Source organism: Aquarana catesbeiana, linkage group LG02, assembly GCF_042186555.1.
Source record: "Aquarana catesbeiana isolate 2022-GZ linkage group LG02, ASM4218655v1, whole genome shotgun sequence".
NCBI lineage: Eukaryota > Metazoa > Chordata > Amphibia > Anura > Ranidae > Aquarana > Aquarana catesbeiana.
Genome location: NC_133325.1, coordinates 757517769 through 757536273, shown reverse-complemented (window position 1 = coordinate 757536273; position 18505 = coordinate 757517769). Strand labels below are relative to the sequence as shown.

Here is an 18505-nt window from a genome sequence, read left to right as displayed (position 1 = left end):
AGACTTACATCAAAACTACAGCGCAGAAGCAAGTTAGGATCTGTACTAAAGTTTCTATTATCATTGCACTATAAATAGTTCAGCCCCGAACCTCATCTTCTTGGGTCCCCTGCAGGTGCTCTCTGATCCTACTCTTCTCGACGGGCCCCCATAGGAAGCTCCTCCCTAATATGGACTTGCTCCCGAGCCATGCTGCCTGCATCCATAGAAACAGACAGCGCACCTCAACCCCGCCGCCCTCTCTCTGCTCATAGAATTTGATTGACAGCAGCAGAGGCCAATGACTCCTGCTACTGCCTCTATGATTAGGGAGAGAGGAGAGAGCCACTATAGATGGGACATCAAGAAAATACTTAAGTATAAAGGGGAGTGAGCAGGCAATATAGGTACAGGGGCATTTTTTACCCTAATGCAGGAAATGCATTAAGGAAAAAAAAAGTCCAGACTTTAGAACCACTTTAAAGTAGTTGTAAACCATTGCATATACCCAGTGAAGTGACAGGCCTCAGGGGATAAACAGAGATGAAACAAATCCTCCTACATAAGTTGTACCTGTTTATATGCAGTCTTTTGTTCTCTACATCCATTCAAAGTCAGAACTGATAAGACTTGTCTGAAAGTTCAGAAAAAAGGGGGCGGATAACTGAAATTACACTCTGAGCTCTGAAAGCTGATTGGAGGGAGAGATCCCACCCTCCCCCAGCACACAGGAACAGAGCTGAGGCTGTCAGTCTGCTGGACATCCTTCCCCTGTCACCACTTTTCTCTTGGTGTCAGGAAAATTTGTCAGAAGTAATTCATGCTGATAGCAGAGAAAAGAGGCAGCAGACAAAAATGCCACTTAGTGCTCTGGATTGAGAAAAGTACACAGGATAGAGGGATATGCTTTGTTCATATTTCATATCTGGGGTTTAAAACCACTTTAACTTTAAACCAGAGGAGTTACTGCTAATGTCTGGTCCACAATATGGTCTGAATTCCCTGTAATATAGTTGGAGCTGACATGTTTGAGTAGCCTGAAGTTTACATTGTAGCATGTCATCCTTACCTGGACCAAAAAGTCTTTTGAGTATTTGGAGAAAAAGCAGGAGAGGTATTCTTCTTCTCCCACAGAGGCCTTTAGTTCTGGAGCTACTAATCCGCCTTTAATATCCGACCCTACAATGGTGAACACTGCATATAAATATCTCATTGCATCTGTAGTAAGTCCACACTTTGGATTTCATTTCATACAGCAATTATGTAACCCACTTCGGTCAATCATATACCAATACACCATGCCAAATATACTCTATTTCCAGTAGAGGTAGCTGCCTTGGGCCCTTCATCAGAAGTAGGGGGGGGGGAGTTCATTGAGGGTGTCAAAAAGGGCCTATGCTAAGTAAAAGCTCTTCTTGAAGTGATCACTTTGGCTTTTTTTGCCTTGGGTGCTAAAATGAAATTTTTCTGATATACTGTATATACTCGAGTATAAGCAGACCCGAATATAAGCCGAGGCACCTAATTTTACCACAAAAAACTGGGAAAACTTATTGACTCGAGTATAAGACGAGGGTGAGAAATGCGCAGCTACTGTAAGTGGAAAAGAGGGTCAACAATGCCCATTTGCAGCCATAGGCCCAAAGCGTCCCGAAATGACATTGCTGCAGATGGACACAGTTGACCGACTTTGGGGCCCCGTATCTCCGGCCCTGTTACTCGGGGCCACTTGGTGCTAGGAACCCCAAATTTGGTGTGCAAACCCAGTGGAACTAGCACTACAACATATCCAAAGGGGTTCCTAGCACCAAGTGGCCCCGAGATACGGGGCCCCAAAGTCGGTTCAGAAAATGTCATTCTCTGCTGCAGAAAAGTGCTTGACATTTTCCGAACCGACTTTGGGGCCCCGTATCTCTGGGCCACTTGGTGCTAGGAACCCCAGCTTTGGATATGTTGTAGTTCCACTCGGTTTGCACACCAAATTTGGGGTTCCTAGCACCAAGTGGCCCTGAGATACGGGGCCCCAAAGTCGGTTTGGAAAATGTAATTCTCTGCTGCAGAAAAGCGCTTGACTCGAGTATAAGCGGAGGGGGGCATTTTCAGCACAAAAAAAAGTGCTAAAAAAAACTCGGCTTATACTCGAGTATATACGGTAGATATGCTCCACGACGTCTAATACAACATTATTGAGGGAAACTACAATAGTATTGGACCAGGTTTATACATTTTTAAACTCATGCCTAGCATCTTTTACTGTTTATATAAACTATTCCATTCACAAAAAAATATTGTTTACATGGTCCACTCAAAAAGCACTATGGGTCTTCTAAGCACAGCAGAAGCTGTTTGCCTTTAGACTATCTCTCTTTGTTTCAAAATCTGTAGTGTAACCTTCTAAACAGAGCAGAGAAGTAGGTGAAGGAAGCAGTGCTGTTGTGTAAGTTATAGCTATTAAGATCTATAAACAACAAGTGTATTTTTTTTATGTGAAAGTAAACCTGTGAAGTGGAGCCCAGAGCTCCACCTTCTGGTTGGGAGTATAAGTATTAAGCATTAACTATAAAAAAAAAAGTAATAAAAACATTTATTTTTTATAAAAAAAACAAAAAAAACAAAACACAAACCATACAATAAAACAAGAAACGTCTTTAAAATTATCTCTACATTGATCAGTCTAAGCAGAGTCTGACAGTCAAAAATGTAAATCAATGTTTTTTAAATATTCATAACAATAGGAAGATTTAAATCTGAACTCTGGGAATGTAAAAACATTGCCTGTGTCAGCCTCCACTGTAAGGTATTTTTTAATAATAAAACTCATTTAAAAAAAATGCATTTTAGGGTCTCGTTTTTTTTTTTTTTTTTCTCCAGCTGCTCTGTCACAAAGCTTACAAAAATAAAATGCTGATGAATTTATCTATCACTATAATACACACTTTTTAGTGTACAGTAAGTATATTAGCCTTTTAAGTATAAATAATGCTTTGCCAACAGCTATCAATGTTACTTTACTGGAAGATTGACTGCACAAAGCTGGCCTGTTCATAACACAATTTACACACAAGGCCCTAAGCTTGCTTGAATCTCTAGTGACAGGTCTTCTTACCCAGCAGCCATGCAAACAGCCTCCTATTTAGAGACATGTCTCTTCTTAGGACAGTCTGGATAGCAGCAGAGAGGATGTGGATGATTTCTGACTGCTGGAGTGACATTGGGCAGATATTGGAATCCTACAGACAGAAAAATAAATGAGATACAAGTCATTTGGTGTATTGCTGACCAACCTCTAATTTTACTTTACTTGACACAGGAGAATAGTGGACACAGCTGTGTGCTGCTATCAGGAGATGTCTATGAAATTCCTGCATAGGCAAGACAAAGGCTAGACCCCTTATAAGAAGCATCTTCTTGCACACATGGAGTGCTGAGGAAGAGAGGAGACATGTCTGACCGGGTCGTTGATTATAGACTGCACTGGACAGTATGGTCAAACTGCCACCACCACCGCTCATGGTGTGCCCTCCTCCAACCCCTTAGATGCTTACTGACCTCCTTCACTTTCTGAATGAACAGGGAAGTACCAAGCACCTTCGAGTTAATTCATACTCTGGGCCTGTTCATTTCCATTTAAATAGGCTGAAATAGCGCCGGACCGCAGCAGAAGTAGTGCATGCACTACTTTACAAAACGCAGAGCAAATAGATTGCATGGTACTTTCATACCATGCAATCAAGTGCACGCAAATGCACTGCATTTGCGACCTTCTTTTTGGGTGTTGTTAGCATTGCATTGACACCTGCTGCAGATCGCAAGTACAGCATGTTTTGAACGCGGTGCAGGAAACACGCATGGAACATGCACTGCATTCTGGTGTAAACTGGTCCTCAAGGAGGTGCGTAAACATGATTGTGATGTTTACAATCTCATGCAGTCTGAGAATGAACACAGAAGAGCTCAGGACTGAGAACTTCTGTGTTCATTAGTAAGTGAGGGACAGCAAGGGAGGAGGACATTAAAGGGCAGTTCCGCCTGAAAAAAAAAAATTAAAAAGTCAGCAGCTACAAATACTGCAGCTGCTGACTTTTAAAATAAGGACACTTACCTGTCCAGGGCAGCCGCAATGTCCTCACCCGAAGCCGACCCGTCCCTCAGCTCCGGGTGGAGGCGCCCGCATCTTATGTAAGGGAATCAGGAAGTGAAGCCTTGCGGCTTCACAGCCTGTTTCCCTACTGCCCATGCGCGAGTCACGCTGCACATTCTGAGAGGTCCCTGCTGTCTTCTGGGACATGTGTGTCTCCCAGAAGACAGCGGGGGGGTTATGGTGGGGCGGAGGGCCGGACATGGCGTAGATCGCTGCGGATAAGTGGGAGCAAATACCTGGATTACACAGGTATCTGCTCCCCCCTGAAAGGTGCCAAATGTGACACCCGGGGCGGGGGGGCCCGTGGGGGGGGGGGGGGGATCTGGACAGCGGAAGTTCCATTTTTGCGATTTAAGGACTCTGGTCAATGTTGAGGACTCACTGTTGGAGCGTGCAGGACAAACAAGAAGCCGATTCAGATCATCAAGGTCCTCCTAATGTATAACTGAATTATCAGTTTTAGGGTGGAGTGATCCTTTATTTACAAAGTGTGTTATATTGCAAAAATATATGCTATACATTTTATTTTTATTTTTTTTATCAAAACCATCGTTGCTCGTTTTAACTTTTTTTGGCAAGCTCCTTGATATCTGCTGGAAAATCTGCTTGTTTGACAGCTTTTAGCAATTAACTAACATTTATTCCATTAACATCTAAGAAAATGCTGATCATGCAGGAATGGGTGTGGGTGGTTTTATGAGGGTAAAGGCTGGCAAACAATCCATCATATATTGTGCCTCTCCGGGACCCAGATCAGTTTCTCTTACCAGACATGTGTGGAAGGGGAAGAAGAAGAGCAGGATTTCCAAGGTGTTCCTCTGCACAAGAACATTTGAATCCATTACAGAGATACAAACTGATTTCATCTAAATGGAACAGGAAAACAAATATTAAATGTCTGCATACAATGGGATCAGCTTAGATTGCAAAAGAACATTTTAACTTTTATGGAACATGAGCTCAAGGTATTCAAATTGGTGGATTGTGAATTCAATTTATGTCAAGCAAATACTAGAACTATGGCTTCCTAGTAAAAAAAAAAAAACTGCTGCAGAACGTAAAGTTGTACTAAACTTTGGTTTGAGAAAGCAGTCTATTCAAGTTCGTAACCCTAAAGTGACAGCAAACTCTGGTTAAAAAAAAAAATTCTATTCAAGCAAGACCACCTTCACATGGAACAGATCAATGCGTACACTCGTGCAAGGGCATGTTTACCCCCCAATTTGACATCCGCGTGGGTGTGTGCGCATGTCCCTGAACTTAGTGTGTGTATGTTCAGGGCTGTGCACCTGCATAGATGTCATATTGGGAGCAGCAGCTCTGTCCATGCAGCCACTGCGTCCCATTTGGCATCAATGGGACTGCCTGCATGGGGTTGCACAGGAAAGCAAACAAAAGGGGGGGGGGATGAACAAAGCCTTGCAAGTGCATACACATTGACACACCCCGTGAATGAGGCCCGAAGTTATTCTTAACCACTTCAGCTCTGGAAGGTTTACCCCCCTTCCTGTCTAGGCCATTTTATGCGATAGGGCACTGCGTTACTTTAACTGACATTTGCACGGTCGTGCGATGCTGTACCCAAATAAGATGTTTGTTCTTTTTTACCCACAAATAGAGCTTTTTTTTGTGGTATTTGATCCTCAGTGTTTTTTATTTTTTGCACTATAAACAAAAAAAGACCCAAAATTAAAAAAAAAAAAAAATAATATTTTTTACTTTCTGCTATAAATCATATTCATTAATAAAAAAATGATAAAAAATCCAATGTCTTCATCAATTTAGGCCAATATGTATTCTGCTACATATTTCTGGTTAAAAAAATGCCAATAAGCGTATACATAGCTCCCAACTGTCCCTGATTTGGAGCAAAGTCCCTCTGTCCCTGTTTCCTCCTCATATGTCCCTCATTTTGGTCTGATTTATATAGATGTATATAAAATGCACTATTTATCTTTTAAATAGTGTTTTTCAGTGCTGAACCTTTCATCTAATTTCTAAATTGTTGCATTTGTATAAGTCAAAAGGCAATATAAAGGAATAGTAGTGGTAAAAAAAAAGTACTTGTGGGTTTAACCAATCTTTTTTTTTTTTTGAATTCTCCTTTAGGGGGTGTGTCCTATGGTTACATATTTTTGCTAATGGGTGTCCCTCGTTCCCATCTCAAAAAGTTGGGAGGTAGGTGTATATTTTTACTAGTAATGTTTACTAGTAATGGCGGAGACAGTTCACACATCTGTGTCGGCTCCGGAGTGGCTTGCACAGGAGTCCTGTGTGTCTTTGGCTCAGTTTCAGGGCCAAATTCAGACAAAAACTTGTCCCTGAAACCGAGAACTGGGACACACCGGACCCCTGCTGCGAGCCGCAGCCGGCAATAGTGTGAATCCAGCCTTAGTCTGTGTAAGAGCTTGCACAATTAATGTTCCTCTCCCCTCCCATGAGAAGAGCACATGCTACCCTGTTCCTGGAACTAATGGGTGAACCTATCCTAATGGCATTGTGCAAGAAGTCACATGACCCGTCATACTCACAGCCAGCTGCTTGTCATTCCCCAGCATGTAGCTTTGCGATTTGGCTGGTAAGTCTCTGTTGATGTGACTGACCACAAAGAGGGAAGCGGGGAGGCGGATGGAGCTGCTGATCAAGACGCTGCCCCACAAGGAGCTGTAGAAGACTTCATGACCGATCACCATGGATAGTTTCTGCAGCAACAAGTCTGTCCTGAGAAGTACAAATAACACAGAAGGTTCAGCCTGATCTATATATATGACCAGCAGTGCTGCAAGCCTTTGCCACAGCAAACAACCATTCACAAGTCTTTAAAGTGTTACTAAACCCAGGACCCTGCATTCACTATATCTGGTCCCCCACAGTACACAGAACATGGAAATACAATTATTTTAGTAAATATAAACTGATAAATATCGTATTTATCGGCGTATAACAGGCACCTTAACTTTAAGAGGGAAGTTTCAGGAAAAAAAATAAAATTTTAAATAAAAGGACTTTGAAGCAGAATAAGGGTCAGTGCCCATCAATGCAGCCTGATCCATGCCCATCTGCAGCCTCTAATATGCCCATTATTGCAGCCTGTTTAGTGCCCATCTGCAGCCTCTAACACGCCCATCATTGCAGCCTGCTTTGTGTCCATCTACAGCCTCATCTTTGCCGATCATTGCAGCCTCGCCAGCGCTGGATTACACAGAGCCGCAATCTCCTGTATACCCGGCCCTCAGTCACTCACAGTCCCTCCCGGCTCATCTGATAGACAGAACAGTGGTCCAATGCCGGGCCAGGGGGGCGGGACTGTGTGTGACTGAGCGCCGGGTACACAGGAGATCGCGGCTCTGTGTAATCCAGCGGCACTCGTCCCCTCCTTCCACTCCGAGGCAGCAGAAATCGGCGTATAACACGCTCACGCGATTTCCCCTGATTTTCAGGGGGAAAAAGTGCATGTTATACGCCGATAAATATGGTACCTTTTCTCATCAGCAGCATATAGCAGTCTTGTGACGTCTATCAGTGTCTAGTTAAAGCTTGTAAGAGGGGTTTTTATTCTACTCTGATGGTCCTATGAGGCTGCAGGACCCCTGACTTTTTAGACAATTTGCAGAATTAACCCCCTTAGACCCCATACACACCATTAGATTTTCTGCAGATTTTCCAAAAAACATATAATATGAGGTCAAACCTTAAAGCCCCATACACACAATTAGATTTCCTGCAGAATTTCGTCTTCAGATTTACCAAAACCATGTAGTACAAGGGCCTGCCTGATTGCATACAAGTTGAAACTCTTAAGGTTTGACCTCATATTATATGGTTTTGGTAAATCTGAAGACAAAAATCTGCAGAAAATCTAATAGTGTGTATGAGGTCTTGGGTTCCACCGTTAGTATAACAAGCATTCTTTACTGCATATACAGATTGATTTTACTGTTGTGGGTTTAGTAACACTTTAACCACTTCTTGAAGAAGGGTTAAACGAATCCTAACACCTGAACACACAATTTTGCAACTTTGACAAGCATTACTAAAACTCAACATATCATCACATATCATTTTGGGCGCCACAGTGGTGTAGTGGATAGCACTTTTGCCTAGCAGTAAAAAGGGTCGCTGGTTCGAATCCCAACCACGACACTACCTGCCTGGAGTTTGCATGTTCTCCCTGTGCCTGCGTGGGTTTCCTCCGGGTACCCCGGTTTCCACCCACACTCCAAAGACATGCTGGGAGGTTAATTGGCTTCTGTCCAAATTTGGCCTTGGTATATGGGTGTGAGTTGGGGACCTTGGATTGTGGGCTCCTTGAGGGTAGGGACCGATGTGAGTGTGTGATATATATGTGGAGCGCTGTGTAAAATTGACGGCGCTATATGGGTACTTTAAATAAATAATAATAATAGATAAGCATCTTAATGAGACACAATGTACAGGGATAGGGACAATTGTAGACACGCACCCTTACTCAGGTTGAACTGGATGGACTGGTGTCTTTATTTAACCTTACTAACTATGTAACTATTACAACTACTTAGTGTATCCAGGTGGATTACAGGTATATCTTTTTTTTTCAGGACACATTGGACTTTCATTTGGTGATAAATGGTAATGGATACCTTCTGATTTTTTTTTTCTTATCAAAGGAAACCTGCCACAAAATAGTAAAAAAAAAAAATATTTTTTTAAAATGTAGCTGTATATTTCGTGCTATTACCATAACACGGGTGCGTTTTTGCTGCGTTTTCAATGCATTTCAATGGGAAGGTGCATTACACCACAACGGAGCAGTGTGAAGACATACATATAATTTAAAGGGATGCATTTTTCTTTTGCTTTTCTTGTGCTTTTAACGCAAAAGCACTTCAAAAAACTATTAATAAAAAAGCCTAATATAATAAAATTATGTATAAAAAAAAGGTAGGGAAAGGCTCCACTGCCGGTTTCCTTTACCGTGAATGGCGGCGGCAGCACCCGAGAGCCGATCCAAAAATGGCTGGGGAGCCAACATCGTGGGCTCCCAAGAAAGGCAAGTGTCCTAATATTAAAAGTCAGCAGCTACAGTATATGGGGGGGCATTTAAGGACATTTACAAACAAGTTGGCAATGGCAGCTCTCATAGTTTATTTGGACGGGTCCCTTGGAAAGCCTTTAGCAAGTTCTGAGAGACTACAAGGCTGACCTTTGCAAATGAGTACTAAACGCTTGCTAAAGCTTGTGACAGCAGAAAAAAAACAATGCTAGCAAGTAGGCTTTCATTGCAGAAGACATTCTGTTTAATCTGCAATAAAAACTCTTCTGCCTGCAGCATGTTTTTGTGCTGCATGCGCAGTCCAGTGTACAGTCTTGGTATGACGGGAGTGCTGGAACAAAGAAAGAGCCGTAGGGGACCTCTGCTTGGAATGCCTCTTGAATGAGACATTTATTTATTACAGGTACTTACAGTATATAGCGCTGTAAATTTACACAGTGCTTTACCTATATATTGTACATTCACATCAGTCCCTACCCTCAAGGAGCTTACAATCTAAGGTCCCTAACTCACATTCATACGTATACATATGAGGGTCAATTTAGACAGGATCCAATGAACCTACCAGCATGTCTTTGGAATGTGGGAGGAAACCGGAGTACCCGGAGGAAACCCACACAGGCACAGGGAGAACATGCAAACTCCAAGCAGGTAGTGCTGTGGTTGGGATTCAAACCGATGACCCTAGTGCTGCTAAGCGGAAGTGCTAACCACTTAGTCACTGTGCTGCCTGTAGAATATTGTAAAATAACAACACTAAAGGCAATTTTATGTATTTTTTTTAAATAAAAAATGAAGTAATTTTTACCAACTGTGCAACATTATTGCCCAGAAAGGTCATTTTCCTTCTGGCTGTCGGCTCCTCCCTGCTTTGGGCGCCTCCTGCAGCAAGCCAGGCACTACAGGGGCACACATGCATGCTCTCTCCCTTTGGGTTCTGGGTAGGGTTGCCACCTCATCCCTTTAAAACCGAACACATATTAAATTACACAGGTTGTGTGGCTGATTAAGGTGGTAATTATACACACTTGGTGTCTTATCTGAATTAAATTAGCTTTAGAACCTGTGTAATTCATATGTGTTCGGGTTTAAAGGGATGAGGTGGCAACCCTAGTCCTGGGCCAGGCTGTGTATGTCCATAGACACACACAGAGCCAGTAAGAAATGTCTACTTTCTTCCTGGCAGAAGTTTGACTGGCTGCAACAGGAGCCTATGGCTCCGCTGCCCTCAGTTTCTCCTGTATAAGCAGGAAGTGAAATGAGTGATATTGGAGCCCTGGAGCAGTGACATGGAGCCAGGTGAGTGTTTAGGGAGGGGAGGGAAAGGGAAGGGAAAGGGAAGGGGAAGGGAAGGGGAAGGGAGGGAAAGGTGAGGGGCAGGAGGGGAGGGGAGGGGAGAGGAGGTGAGGGGCAGGAGGGAAGGGGAGGGGGAAGGGAAGGAAAGGGAAGGGAGGGGAGTGGGGGAAGGGAGGGGAGTGGGGGAAGGGAGGGTGGGGAAGGGAGGGAGTGGGAGGGAGGGAGGGAGGGGAGGGGGAGAAGGGAGGGAGAGAAGAGGAGAAGGGAAGGGAGGGGAGAAGGGGGGAGGGGGAGGGGAGGGGAGAAGGGGGGGAGGGGAGAAGGGGGGGGGGGAAGGGAGGGGAGACAGTGGGGCATTTTTTTACCTTAATGCAGAGCATAAAAAAAAAATAATGTTTACACTTTACTACCACTTTAAAGCCTTACTTTTGGTTTTGCACAGTTGTACAGGCTCCCTCTCTGTATTGAAATTGCTTCCTCTGATTTTACAATTCTCACAGTGAGCATTAGAGGCTGCAGAAAGTCATATAGATCCCACCCCTTTTCCTTGTTGAAGACATCCAGCATCATCTAGCTTTCCTTTCCAGCTAAACTGTCCCTGACCCTTTCTTTTCATAGTTCTTTAAATCACGGAGGCTCAGCGTCACATTTGGGTGTCACCTATGGTGGTCTGCACACCATTATAGACTGCCTAGGAATGCCCAGTCCTTCAGACTGACATTCCCCCAAACAAGGTATTTTGATTTCCATAACCCCTCCACTGCTTGCACCAGGGTTGAGGGCTCTTGAGATGAGTTCTGAGGCAGGGTGCTGGGACGTATTTAGCAACAACCTGCTGGCCCCTCCCACCAGCCTCGATCTGTCTGTATTGCATAAATAAACACAGAGACCCAAATGATGACATCACAAGGTTTAAAATGTGGTATGTAATGAAAACAGAAAAAAGAAGAACCAGAAAACATAAGCAGATTCAATTTCAGCTTTTATAATGCAGTATGCACTTAGCCCTCAGCATCACACAGCCTTTGCTGACTCAGCACACCAACATGTGGATCTGTTTCAGCCTCCCGTCTATGATTATGTATTCTGAGTCATGAAAGGAATTGCGATACTTAAAAGAAACCTTTACGGTACTTTCACACTGGGGCAGTGTCGGCGTTAGCGGTAAAGCGCCGGTAGTTTTAGCAGCGCTTTACCACTGTTATAGTGGCGCTTTACCGCTGTTATGACGGCGCTTTTAACCCCCGCTAGCGTCCGAAGAAAGGCTTAAAAGCGCCAGTGTTGCGGCGCTGTCGAAGAGCTTTGCAGGCCCTTTGGCAGTGCTACCCATTCATTTCAATGGGCAAGGTGTTTTAGGAGCGGTATAAACACCGCTCCAGCACTGCTCCAAAGATGCTACTTGCAGGACTTTTTTTCCCATCCTGCAAGTGCACCGCTCCAGTTTGAAAGCACTCAGGCTTTCACACTGAGGAGACGTGAGAGGCGCTTTTCAGGCGCTATTTTTAGAAAAGTGCCCGAGTGTGAAAGGGGTCATTAAAGCGTAACTCCACTTTAGTTGAGAAAATAACATTTCCCTCTGGGTGATCTATGTACATTACAAGGATTTTAACAAACTTTGTTGGAGATTCCTACCTGTTGTTATGCTGAAGAAATCCCTGTGTGTTTGTCTGTGTCCATGTGGAAAGTGAATCTAATGGGACTGGTTTCATAATTATCAATCAGCTGCTGCACCTGCAGGGCACTAATGAGGAAAGCTGCTGGGCCTGCTTCCCTTTAGATGTGATTTCCTATTGGAAGTATCTTACTAAAAACAACATTTTTGTTGCAGGGGATGCCTGAAATCTGACTTCTATCTTAGTGTAGATTTCTAGGAAAATAAGTGAGTCTGTCACACAAGCTGCAAATTATGTTTCTGGGGGGCGTTCTGTACACATTTTGTGTACAGAACACCTCCAGGTAGCCATATTGCATTTTCAGAAAATCACAGTGTCTGTAGATTGTAAAGGAAAGGTAATTTTTAATAACATTCAATTACAATGACTCATGTCGCATTTGTATACGCTATATTATTTTTTCTTTATTTGTTATTTTTTTCCCCATGAAAGTGGAGTTACCCTTTAATGAGAAAATACAAAGACTGCCACGCCTGACCTCTCCCTTTTTGAAAATGCTGGTTGCTTGGCTGCCATACTGATCTAGTTGCAGATGTAAAGGCAAAAGTTTTATTTATCTTAATGCATTCTATGCATTAAGTAAAAAAAACCTTCCACATGTAGCAGGCCCCCCAGCACCCCCCAACACTTACCCTGAAGCCCCTTTTCTGTCCAGCCATGTCCACGATTTCCTCGGCCGTCCGGGACTCTTCTGATTGGCTGGAGCACAGCCGCGGCACAGTTGGCTCCCGCGGCTGTCAATCAAAGTCAGTTAGCCAATCAGGGGAGAGGGGGGCGGGGCCTGAACGGCAGCTGCGTGTCTGAATGGGCACAGAGGGCTGCAGCTCGGCTCAGGTGCCCCCATAGCAAGCTGCTGGTCTATGGGGGCACTTATCAGGAGGGAGGGGCCAGGAGCAGCAAAGAGGGACCTGAGAAGAGGAGGATCCGGGCTGCTCTGTGCAAAACCAACTGCACAGAAGAGGTAAGTATAACAGGTTTGTTTTTTTTGTTTTTTAAAGCAAAACTTTACAATCACTTTAAGGCACCAAATGAAACAAGCATGCAGATCTGGAGTGCTGGCTTCATTCTTTCTAATCTGTTTGCTCAAGGTCAGTGCACAGAAAGCAAGAAACAGGCAACTAGTATTTTATAAGATATCAGCAATGACAGCCTCTGTAATTGATACTTATGTGTACGGTTTAATTAGAAAATGCTGCTTCTCCTTGCTTTCCTACTCCTAGTAAGTACATTAGACAAGAACTCTATTAATCAGACATTCAGTTCCCACCTGTCATAAATTTCTGATCCTTCTTCCAGGCCCGGGAGTAGTCCAGTGATGAACGCCTGGAGACTGGGCAGCAATGACCTCTGAAGAGGTAGGAAATAAGTCTCATACAGACCCAGAAGAATGGGCTTCACAGACATGGCTGCATGGAACAGCAGTGGAAAGAGGCCCGAACTGTAGAAAAAAACATCAATTAAACAAGATTAAGAGCTGCAAATCCTAAAATGTATATTAACAAGGAACAGAGTTGAGGTTAAAGTTCACCTAAAGTCAAAAACGGAAAATTTGCTATGATATACGGAACATCTACGTAGAAATGTTAATTGTGCCCAACTGGTACCCTGAAAAATCTACCTTTTGTTTTAAGTCGGCCATGCATGGATTGAAATTTGGCTGGTTTAGCAGGGACCGGATGAATTTCAATCCATGTATAGACATCTGCGGTTGTACAGATGTCAATCTTCTGTTCCACTTCTGTACAACCGCTCTGTCAGATTTTCTCTGCTCGATCAGCTCTGCAGGCTATAGCCTGCAATGCTGATCATTGTATTCTGACAGCGGGGAAATCCCGCTGTCAGAATACAATAGCTCAAGGAGGAGGATTCCTTCATCCACATTGAGTGTGTGGACCGGGGAATCGAGTCAAGTTTTTTTTTTTTTTTTTTTCCATTCAACCTTTTGGTTAAACAAAAACCACACTCTATCTATGGGCTGCCTTGAATTCCTAATCAAAGAACAGTAGTGCACTTTCTATGCCTCAGCACTACTGTGAATATAACCTCATAGCTATATATCTGCAGTGTGAGATCATCTAAGGCACTGTGATAGAGGGCATCTACACTGCTTGTTTTTTTCTCAGCTTTAAGTCTAACACAATGATACTTCATTATTGTCCCTGCACAGCAGTGTGGTGTATTGCGCTGCTGTGCTTAGAAATATGGTGCCATCCAATGCAGTGAAAAAAAAAAAAAAATGCAGACATGCTGCATGTTTTGGCACTACTACGCACAGCACGTCACGCCAGCATTGTGGTGTGAACAGAACAAATAGAGTACAATTGTTTTCTATGTGCCCTAACGGTGCCCCGCATTTATCTAGTGTGGAAAAACGCAGGCCAGCGCACATAGTTTTTAAAACAAACCTTTACAATCACTTTAATATAGCAGCACCTGTTCCAGGGCCACATATCTAAAGAGGAGATTTCCCGCAATTTGGAGAGATTTCCCATCGCTCCATTTTTGCCTACAGGACACAATATGAAAGGAAATCTCCTCAGTGGGACATAGAAAAAAAAAAAAAAAAAACAACAGGGGTATAAACAATTCCTAAATCCCTTTAAAATGAATAAAAATGTATTTAGATATACAGTATTTTAAAGTGGTATTAAACCCAATAGCAAATATTTATTACATTGCAGCTCACCAATTCTTAGATGTGATGGCTGCAGTCGTTTTCTTTTTTAGGCTTTCTTTCTTCTATTTCTGCCTGGTGATCCAGCCAGCAAATCTGTCGCTTTATCACCGCACAAACTCTCCAGCAGAATGTATCAGTTTACATGGCCGAGACAAACCACTTAACAGAAGGGTTGGTTAAAATGATGATCAACTTTTATGTATTTATGTAGAACCTTTATCCCAAAAGAAAAAAAAAAAAAACTGTTTGATGTAACTGATTATAAAGTCTGAGCTGGAAATTGGCTTCAGTTTGTTAGTGGTTCTACATCTATTAACTCATTCACAGTGGAACCTTGGTTTACGAGTCATGCGGTTAACAAGCGTTTTGAGAGACGAGCAACTTTTTAAAATTCGGACTTGGTTTGCGAGTGTGGTCTCGCAAAGTGAGCAGAATTCAAGCTAATGGGGCGTGCAGTACTGCATTTGGCCAGAGGTGCGGGGGCGCTGGGGACACTCGGAACGGTTCGGAGCCCTTCGGAAATACTCGGAATGACTCAGAAATACTCGGAAACACTCTGTCCCCAAGTATTTCTGAGGCCCTCCGGCGCCCCCCCCCCCCCTTCTGGCCACATGCGGTATTGCATGTAAAAGAAGTCAATGCGGAACAAATTATCTTAATTTCCATTGACTTCTATGGGGAAACTCACTTTGCTATGCAAGTGCTTTGGATTACAAGCATTCTCCTGGAACGGATTATGCTTGTAATCCAAGGTTCCACTGTAACTCTAAGCACCCCTTCCCCCCGACTTCCATTGCTGCTGCCTGGTGTGCCTCTCCAGCTCATTCCTCCAGAGTTGTGTCTCACTAATACAGGAGCGGTGTTACTGGCCAGATCACCAGGTAAAAACAGAGGAGAAAAAAGCCAAAGAAAAGAAAAACTTATGCAGCCACCATATCTAATGATTGGTAAAGCTGCAATATAATACATTTTGCGTTTAATACCACTTTGAGAATATGCCCTGCTTTGTAAATCCTTACACATATTTTACCTGTACAGGAAAAGGTCTCTGGACAGCCATTTTGTTCCGATGATTTTGAAGATAATCTCATAGGTCTCCAGGGCTTTCAGGTGGACTCCACTGGGTAGAGCTGGGTGCAAGCATTGTGCCAACCTCTTGCTAATTATCAGACGCCTTGGCAGTAAGCAGTACTTCAAGTTACTCTGCAGGGCCTGCGAAATAAAAAAAAAAAAAGGTTGAAGGTGTGAACTTTATTTCTTGTCAGCGAAAAGCTGTCAATTTCTTGTCACATGGTGAGAGCAAATGAGAATAATGCTAAACCAGGACCGATTTATGTGTTTACAAAGGATTACTGGAGCTGGTAAATGGCTCGTAAAGGTTATCCATCTGCAACGTAGTTATGTCACCGCGCTGCCCCAGCTCCTCGCTTCACAAGTCTTAAAACGGAACTTCGGTCATTTTTTCATCTTTCCATCTATTAAATCTTCTGCCCTTGTTGTTTTAACTTTGGATAGTAAAACATTTTTTTTTTCTGCCAGTAAATCCCTTATACAGCCCACTTCATGTTTCTTGTCTGGTAAAAAGCCTAGGCTTATCACATCATGCACCGCTCTCTCTCTCACTCTCATGAGAGTTTGCCAGGAAGGGAAGGGGAATGAGTCATAAGAGGGCCAATGAGAGCTGCAGAGCTGGAGGTGTGCCTCTGTGTGTCTGTGTAAATCCAGGAAGTGAACAGACTGCAGCTTCAGCTGCCCACATTTAAAATGGTTGCAGCCAGACTCAGTGAAGGGAGATTTTTGCCGCATATTTGTCAAATACACATAATTTGTAATAAAAACATCTTTGCCATTCTGAAGCTTCCCTCCAACCACTTTGCATATTATATTATATATACTGTGATTCTGTACTTGCCAAATATGCTGCAGAAATCTCCCTCCACTGAGTCTGGCTGCAACCACGCGCTGGATCCCTGGACAGGTAAGTGTCCTTATATTAAGTCAGCATACATACAGTATTTTTTGTAGCTGTTGTTTTTTTTTTTTTTTTTCTAGAGACTGAAGAACCTCTTTGAAGTTTGATTTAAACCCCAATAAAAGGATGCACCCCACATTTTTCCACATTCATGTCTGGTGTTCTATTATTTGTATTTGCTATTTACACTTGTACATACCTGTTCAATTGCTTGGTAACACAAATTGCTAATCAGCCAATCACATAGCAGCAACTCAATGCATTTAGGTATCTAGACATTGTGAAGACGACTTGCTGAGGGTCAAACCAAGCATCAGAATGGAGAAAAAAGGGGATTTAAGTGACTTTGAACATGGTATGGTCGTTGGTGCCAGACAGGTGGCCTGAGTGTTTAAAAAACTGCTGATCTACTGGGATTATCACGCACAACCATCTCTCGGGTTTACAGAGAACGGTCCGAAAAAGAGAAAATATCCAGTGAGCGGCAGATGTGGGATGGAAATGCCTTGTTGATGTCAGAGGAGAATGGGGCAGACTGGTTGGAGATGATAGAAAGGCAACAGTAACTCAAAATAACCCCTCGTTACACCCAAGGTATGCAGAATACCATCTCTGAATTCACAACACATCCAACCTTGAAGAAGATACAGCAGCAGAAGACCACACCGGGGGGCCACTCCTGTTAGCTAAGAACAGGAAACTGAGGCTACAATTCGCACAGGATCAGTGAAATTGGACAATAGAAGATTGGGAATACATTGCCTGGTCTGATGAGTCTCAATTTCAGCTGCGACATTCAGATGGTCGGGTCAGAATTTGGCGTAATCAACATGAAATAATGGATCCATCCCGCCTTGTATCACCGGTTCAGGCTGGTGGGGGTGTAATGGTGGGGGAGATATTTTCTTGGCACACTTTGGGCCCCTTGGTACCAATTGAGCATTTTTTAAACACCACGGCCTACCTGAGTATTGTTGCTGACCATGTCCATCCCTTTATGACTACAGTGTACACATCTTCTGATGGCTCCTTCCAGCAGGATAATGCACCATGTCACAAAGCTGTGTAGGAATGGTGCTATTCTCCTCTTGATAAAGTGCCTGATGATTTAACTGTGCCTTTGGCTTAACACTAATCTTATGCAGAGATAGTGAGATGTCAAAATATCAGATGAGAAAAAATAAAAAGTGAGAAAAAAAAAAAGGACGTAGTGAAGCTGTAAAACCCGGTTTTATACCCTCTGCCTAATAGGGTCAGGCCCTATGCCAGAAAGATTTATGTATTGGTGGAAAAAATGATAAACTCGGATCTCTAACCAGCTTTAAAATCAGAAGATTGCACCCCCTGCCTGTCACAAAGCAAAGTGTACAAAAGGTGGAATTTAGTGTTCCTAATAATATAAATTTGTGTAACTAAAATTATAAAAATATACGCCAAAAATCACAAATAAAATAAGCGTGTTACACCCTCTGGTGGGTGTTATAGTGATGAGCTGCACCCATACAATAATCATGCAGCAAACAATTTAATGTTCCTGGTAATATAAAGTTATGTGATGAATTAAAAGATAAAGATGTACGCCAGAAACAATAAGTGGAATAGGTGTGTTGCACCCTCTGGTGGGTGTCAAAGTGATGAATTACACCCATACAATAATTATGCAGCAAACCATAATTTAGCCACTGTGTAGCTTTCTGGAGCGTGCTGGATGGTCTGCACATCAAAAGTCAGATGA

At 43.1% G+C, this 18505-nt stretch overlaps 1 protein-coding gene across 2 annotated transcripts in view; it reads right to left on the bottom strand.

The window, feature by feature from the left end:
• The window catches only part of DOP1B (DOP1 leucine zipper like protein B), a 187853-nt gene that overhangs the window by 93097 nt on the left and 76251 nt on the right, over positions 1–18505 (bottom strand). For both annotated transcript variants that reach the window (XM_073617190.1, XM_073617191.1), the window contains exons 3-8: positions 15829–16010; positions 13389–13559; positions 6652–6841; positions 4888–4986; positions 3086–3209; positions 1049–1158 (exon numbers count right to left, since the gene is read on the bottom strand). In XM_073617190.1, coding sequence (XP_073473291.1) covers positions 1049–1158; positions 3086–3209; positions 4888–4986; positions 6652–6841; positions 13389–13559; positions 15829–16010 — 876 coding nt within the window. The remainder of the gene's footprint in view (positions 1–1048; positions 1159–3085; positions 3210–4887; positions 4987–6651; positions 6842–13388; positions 13560–15828; positions 16011–18505) is intronic.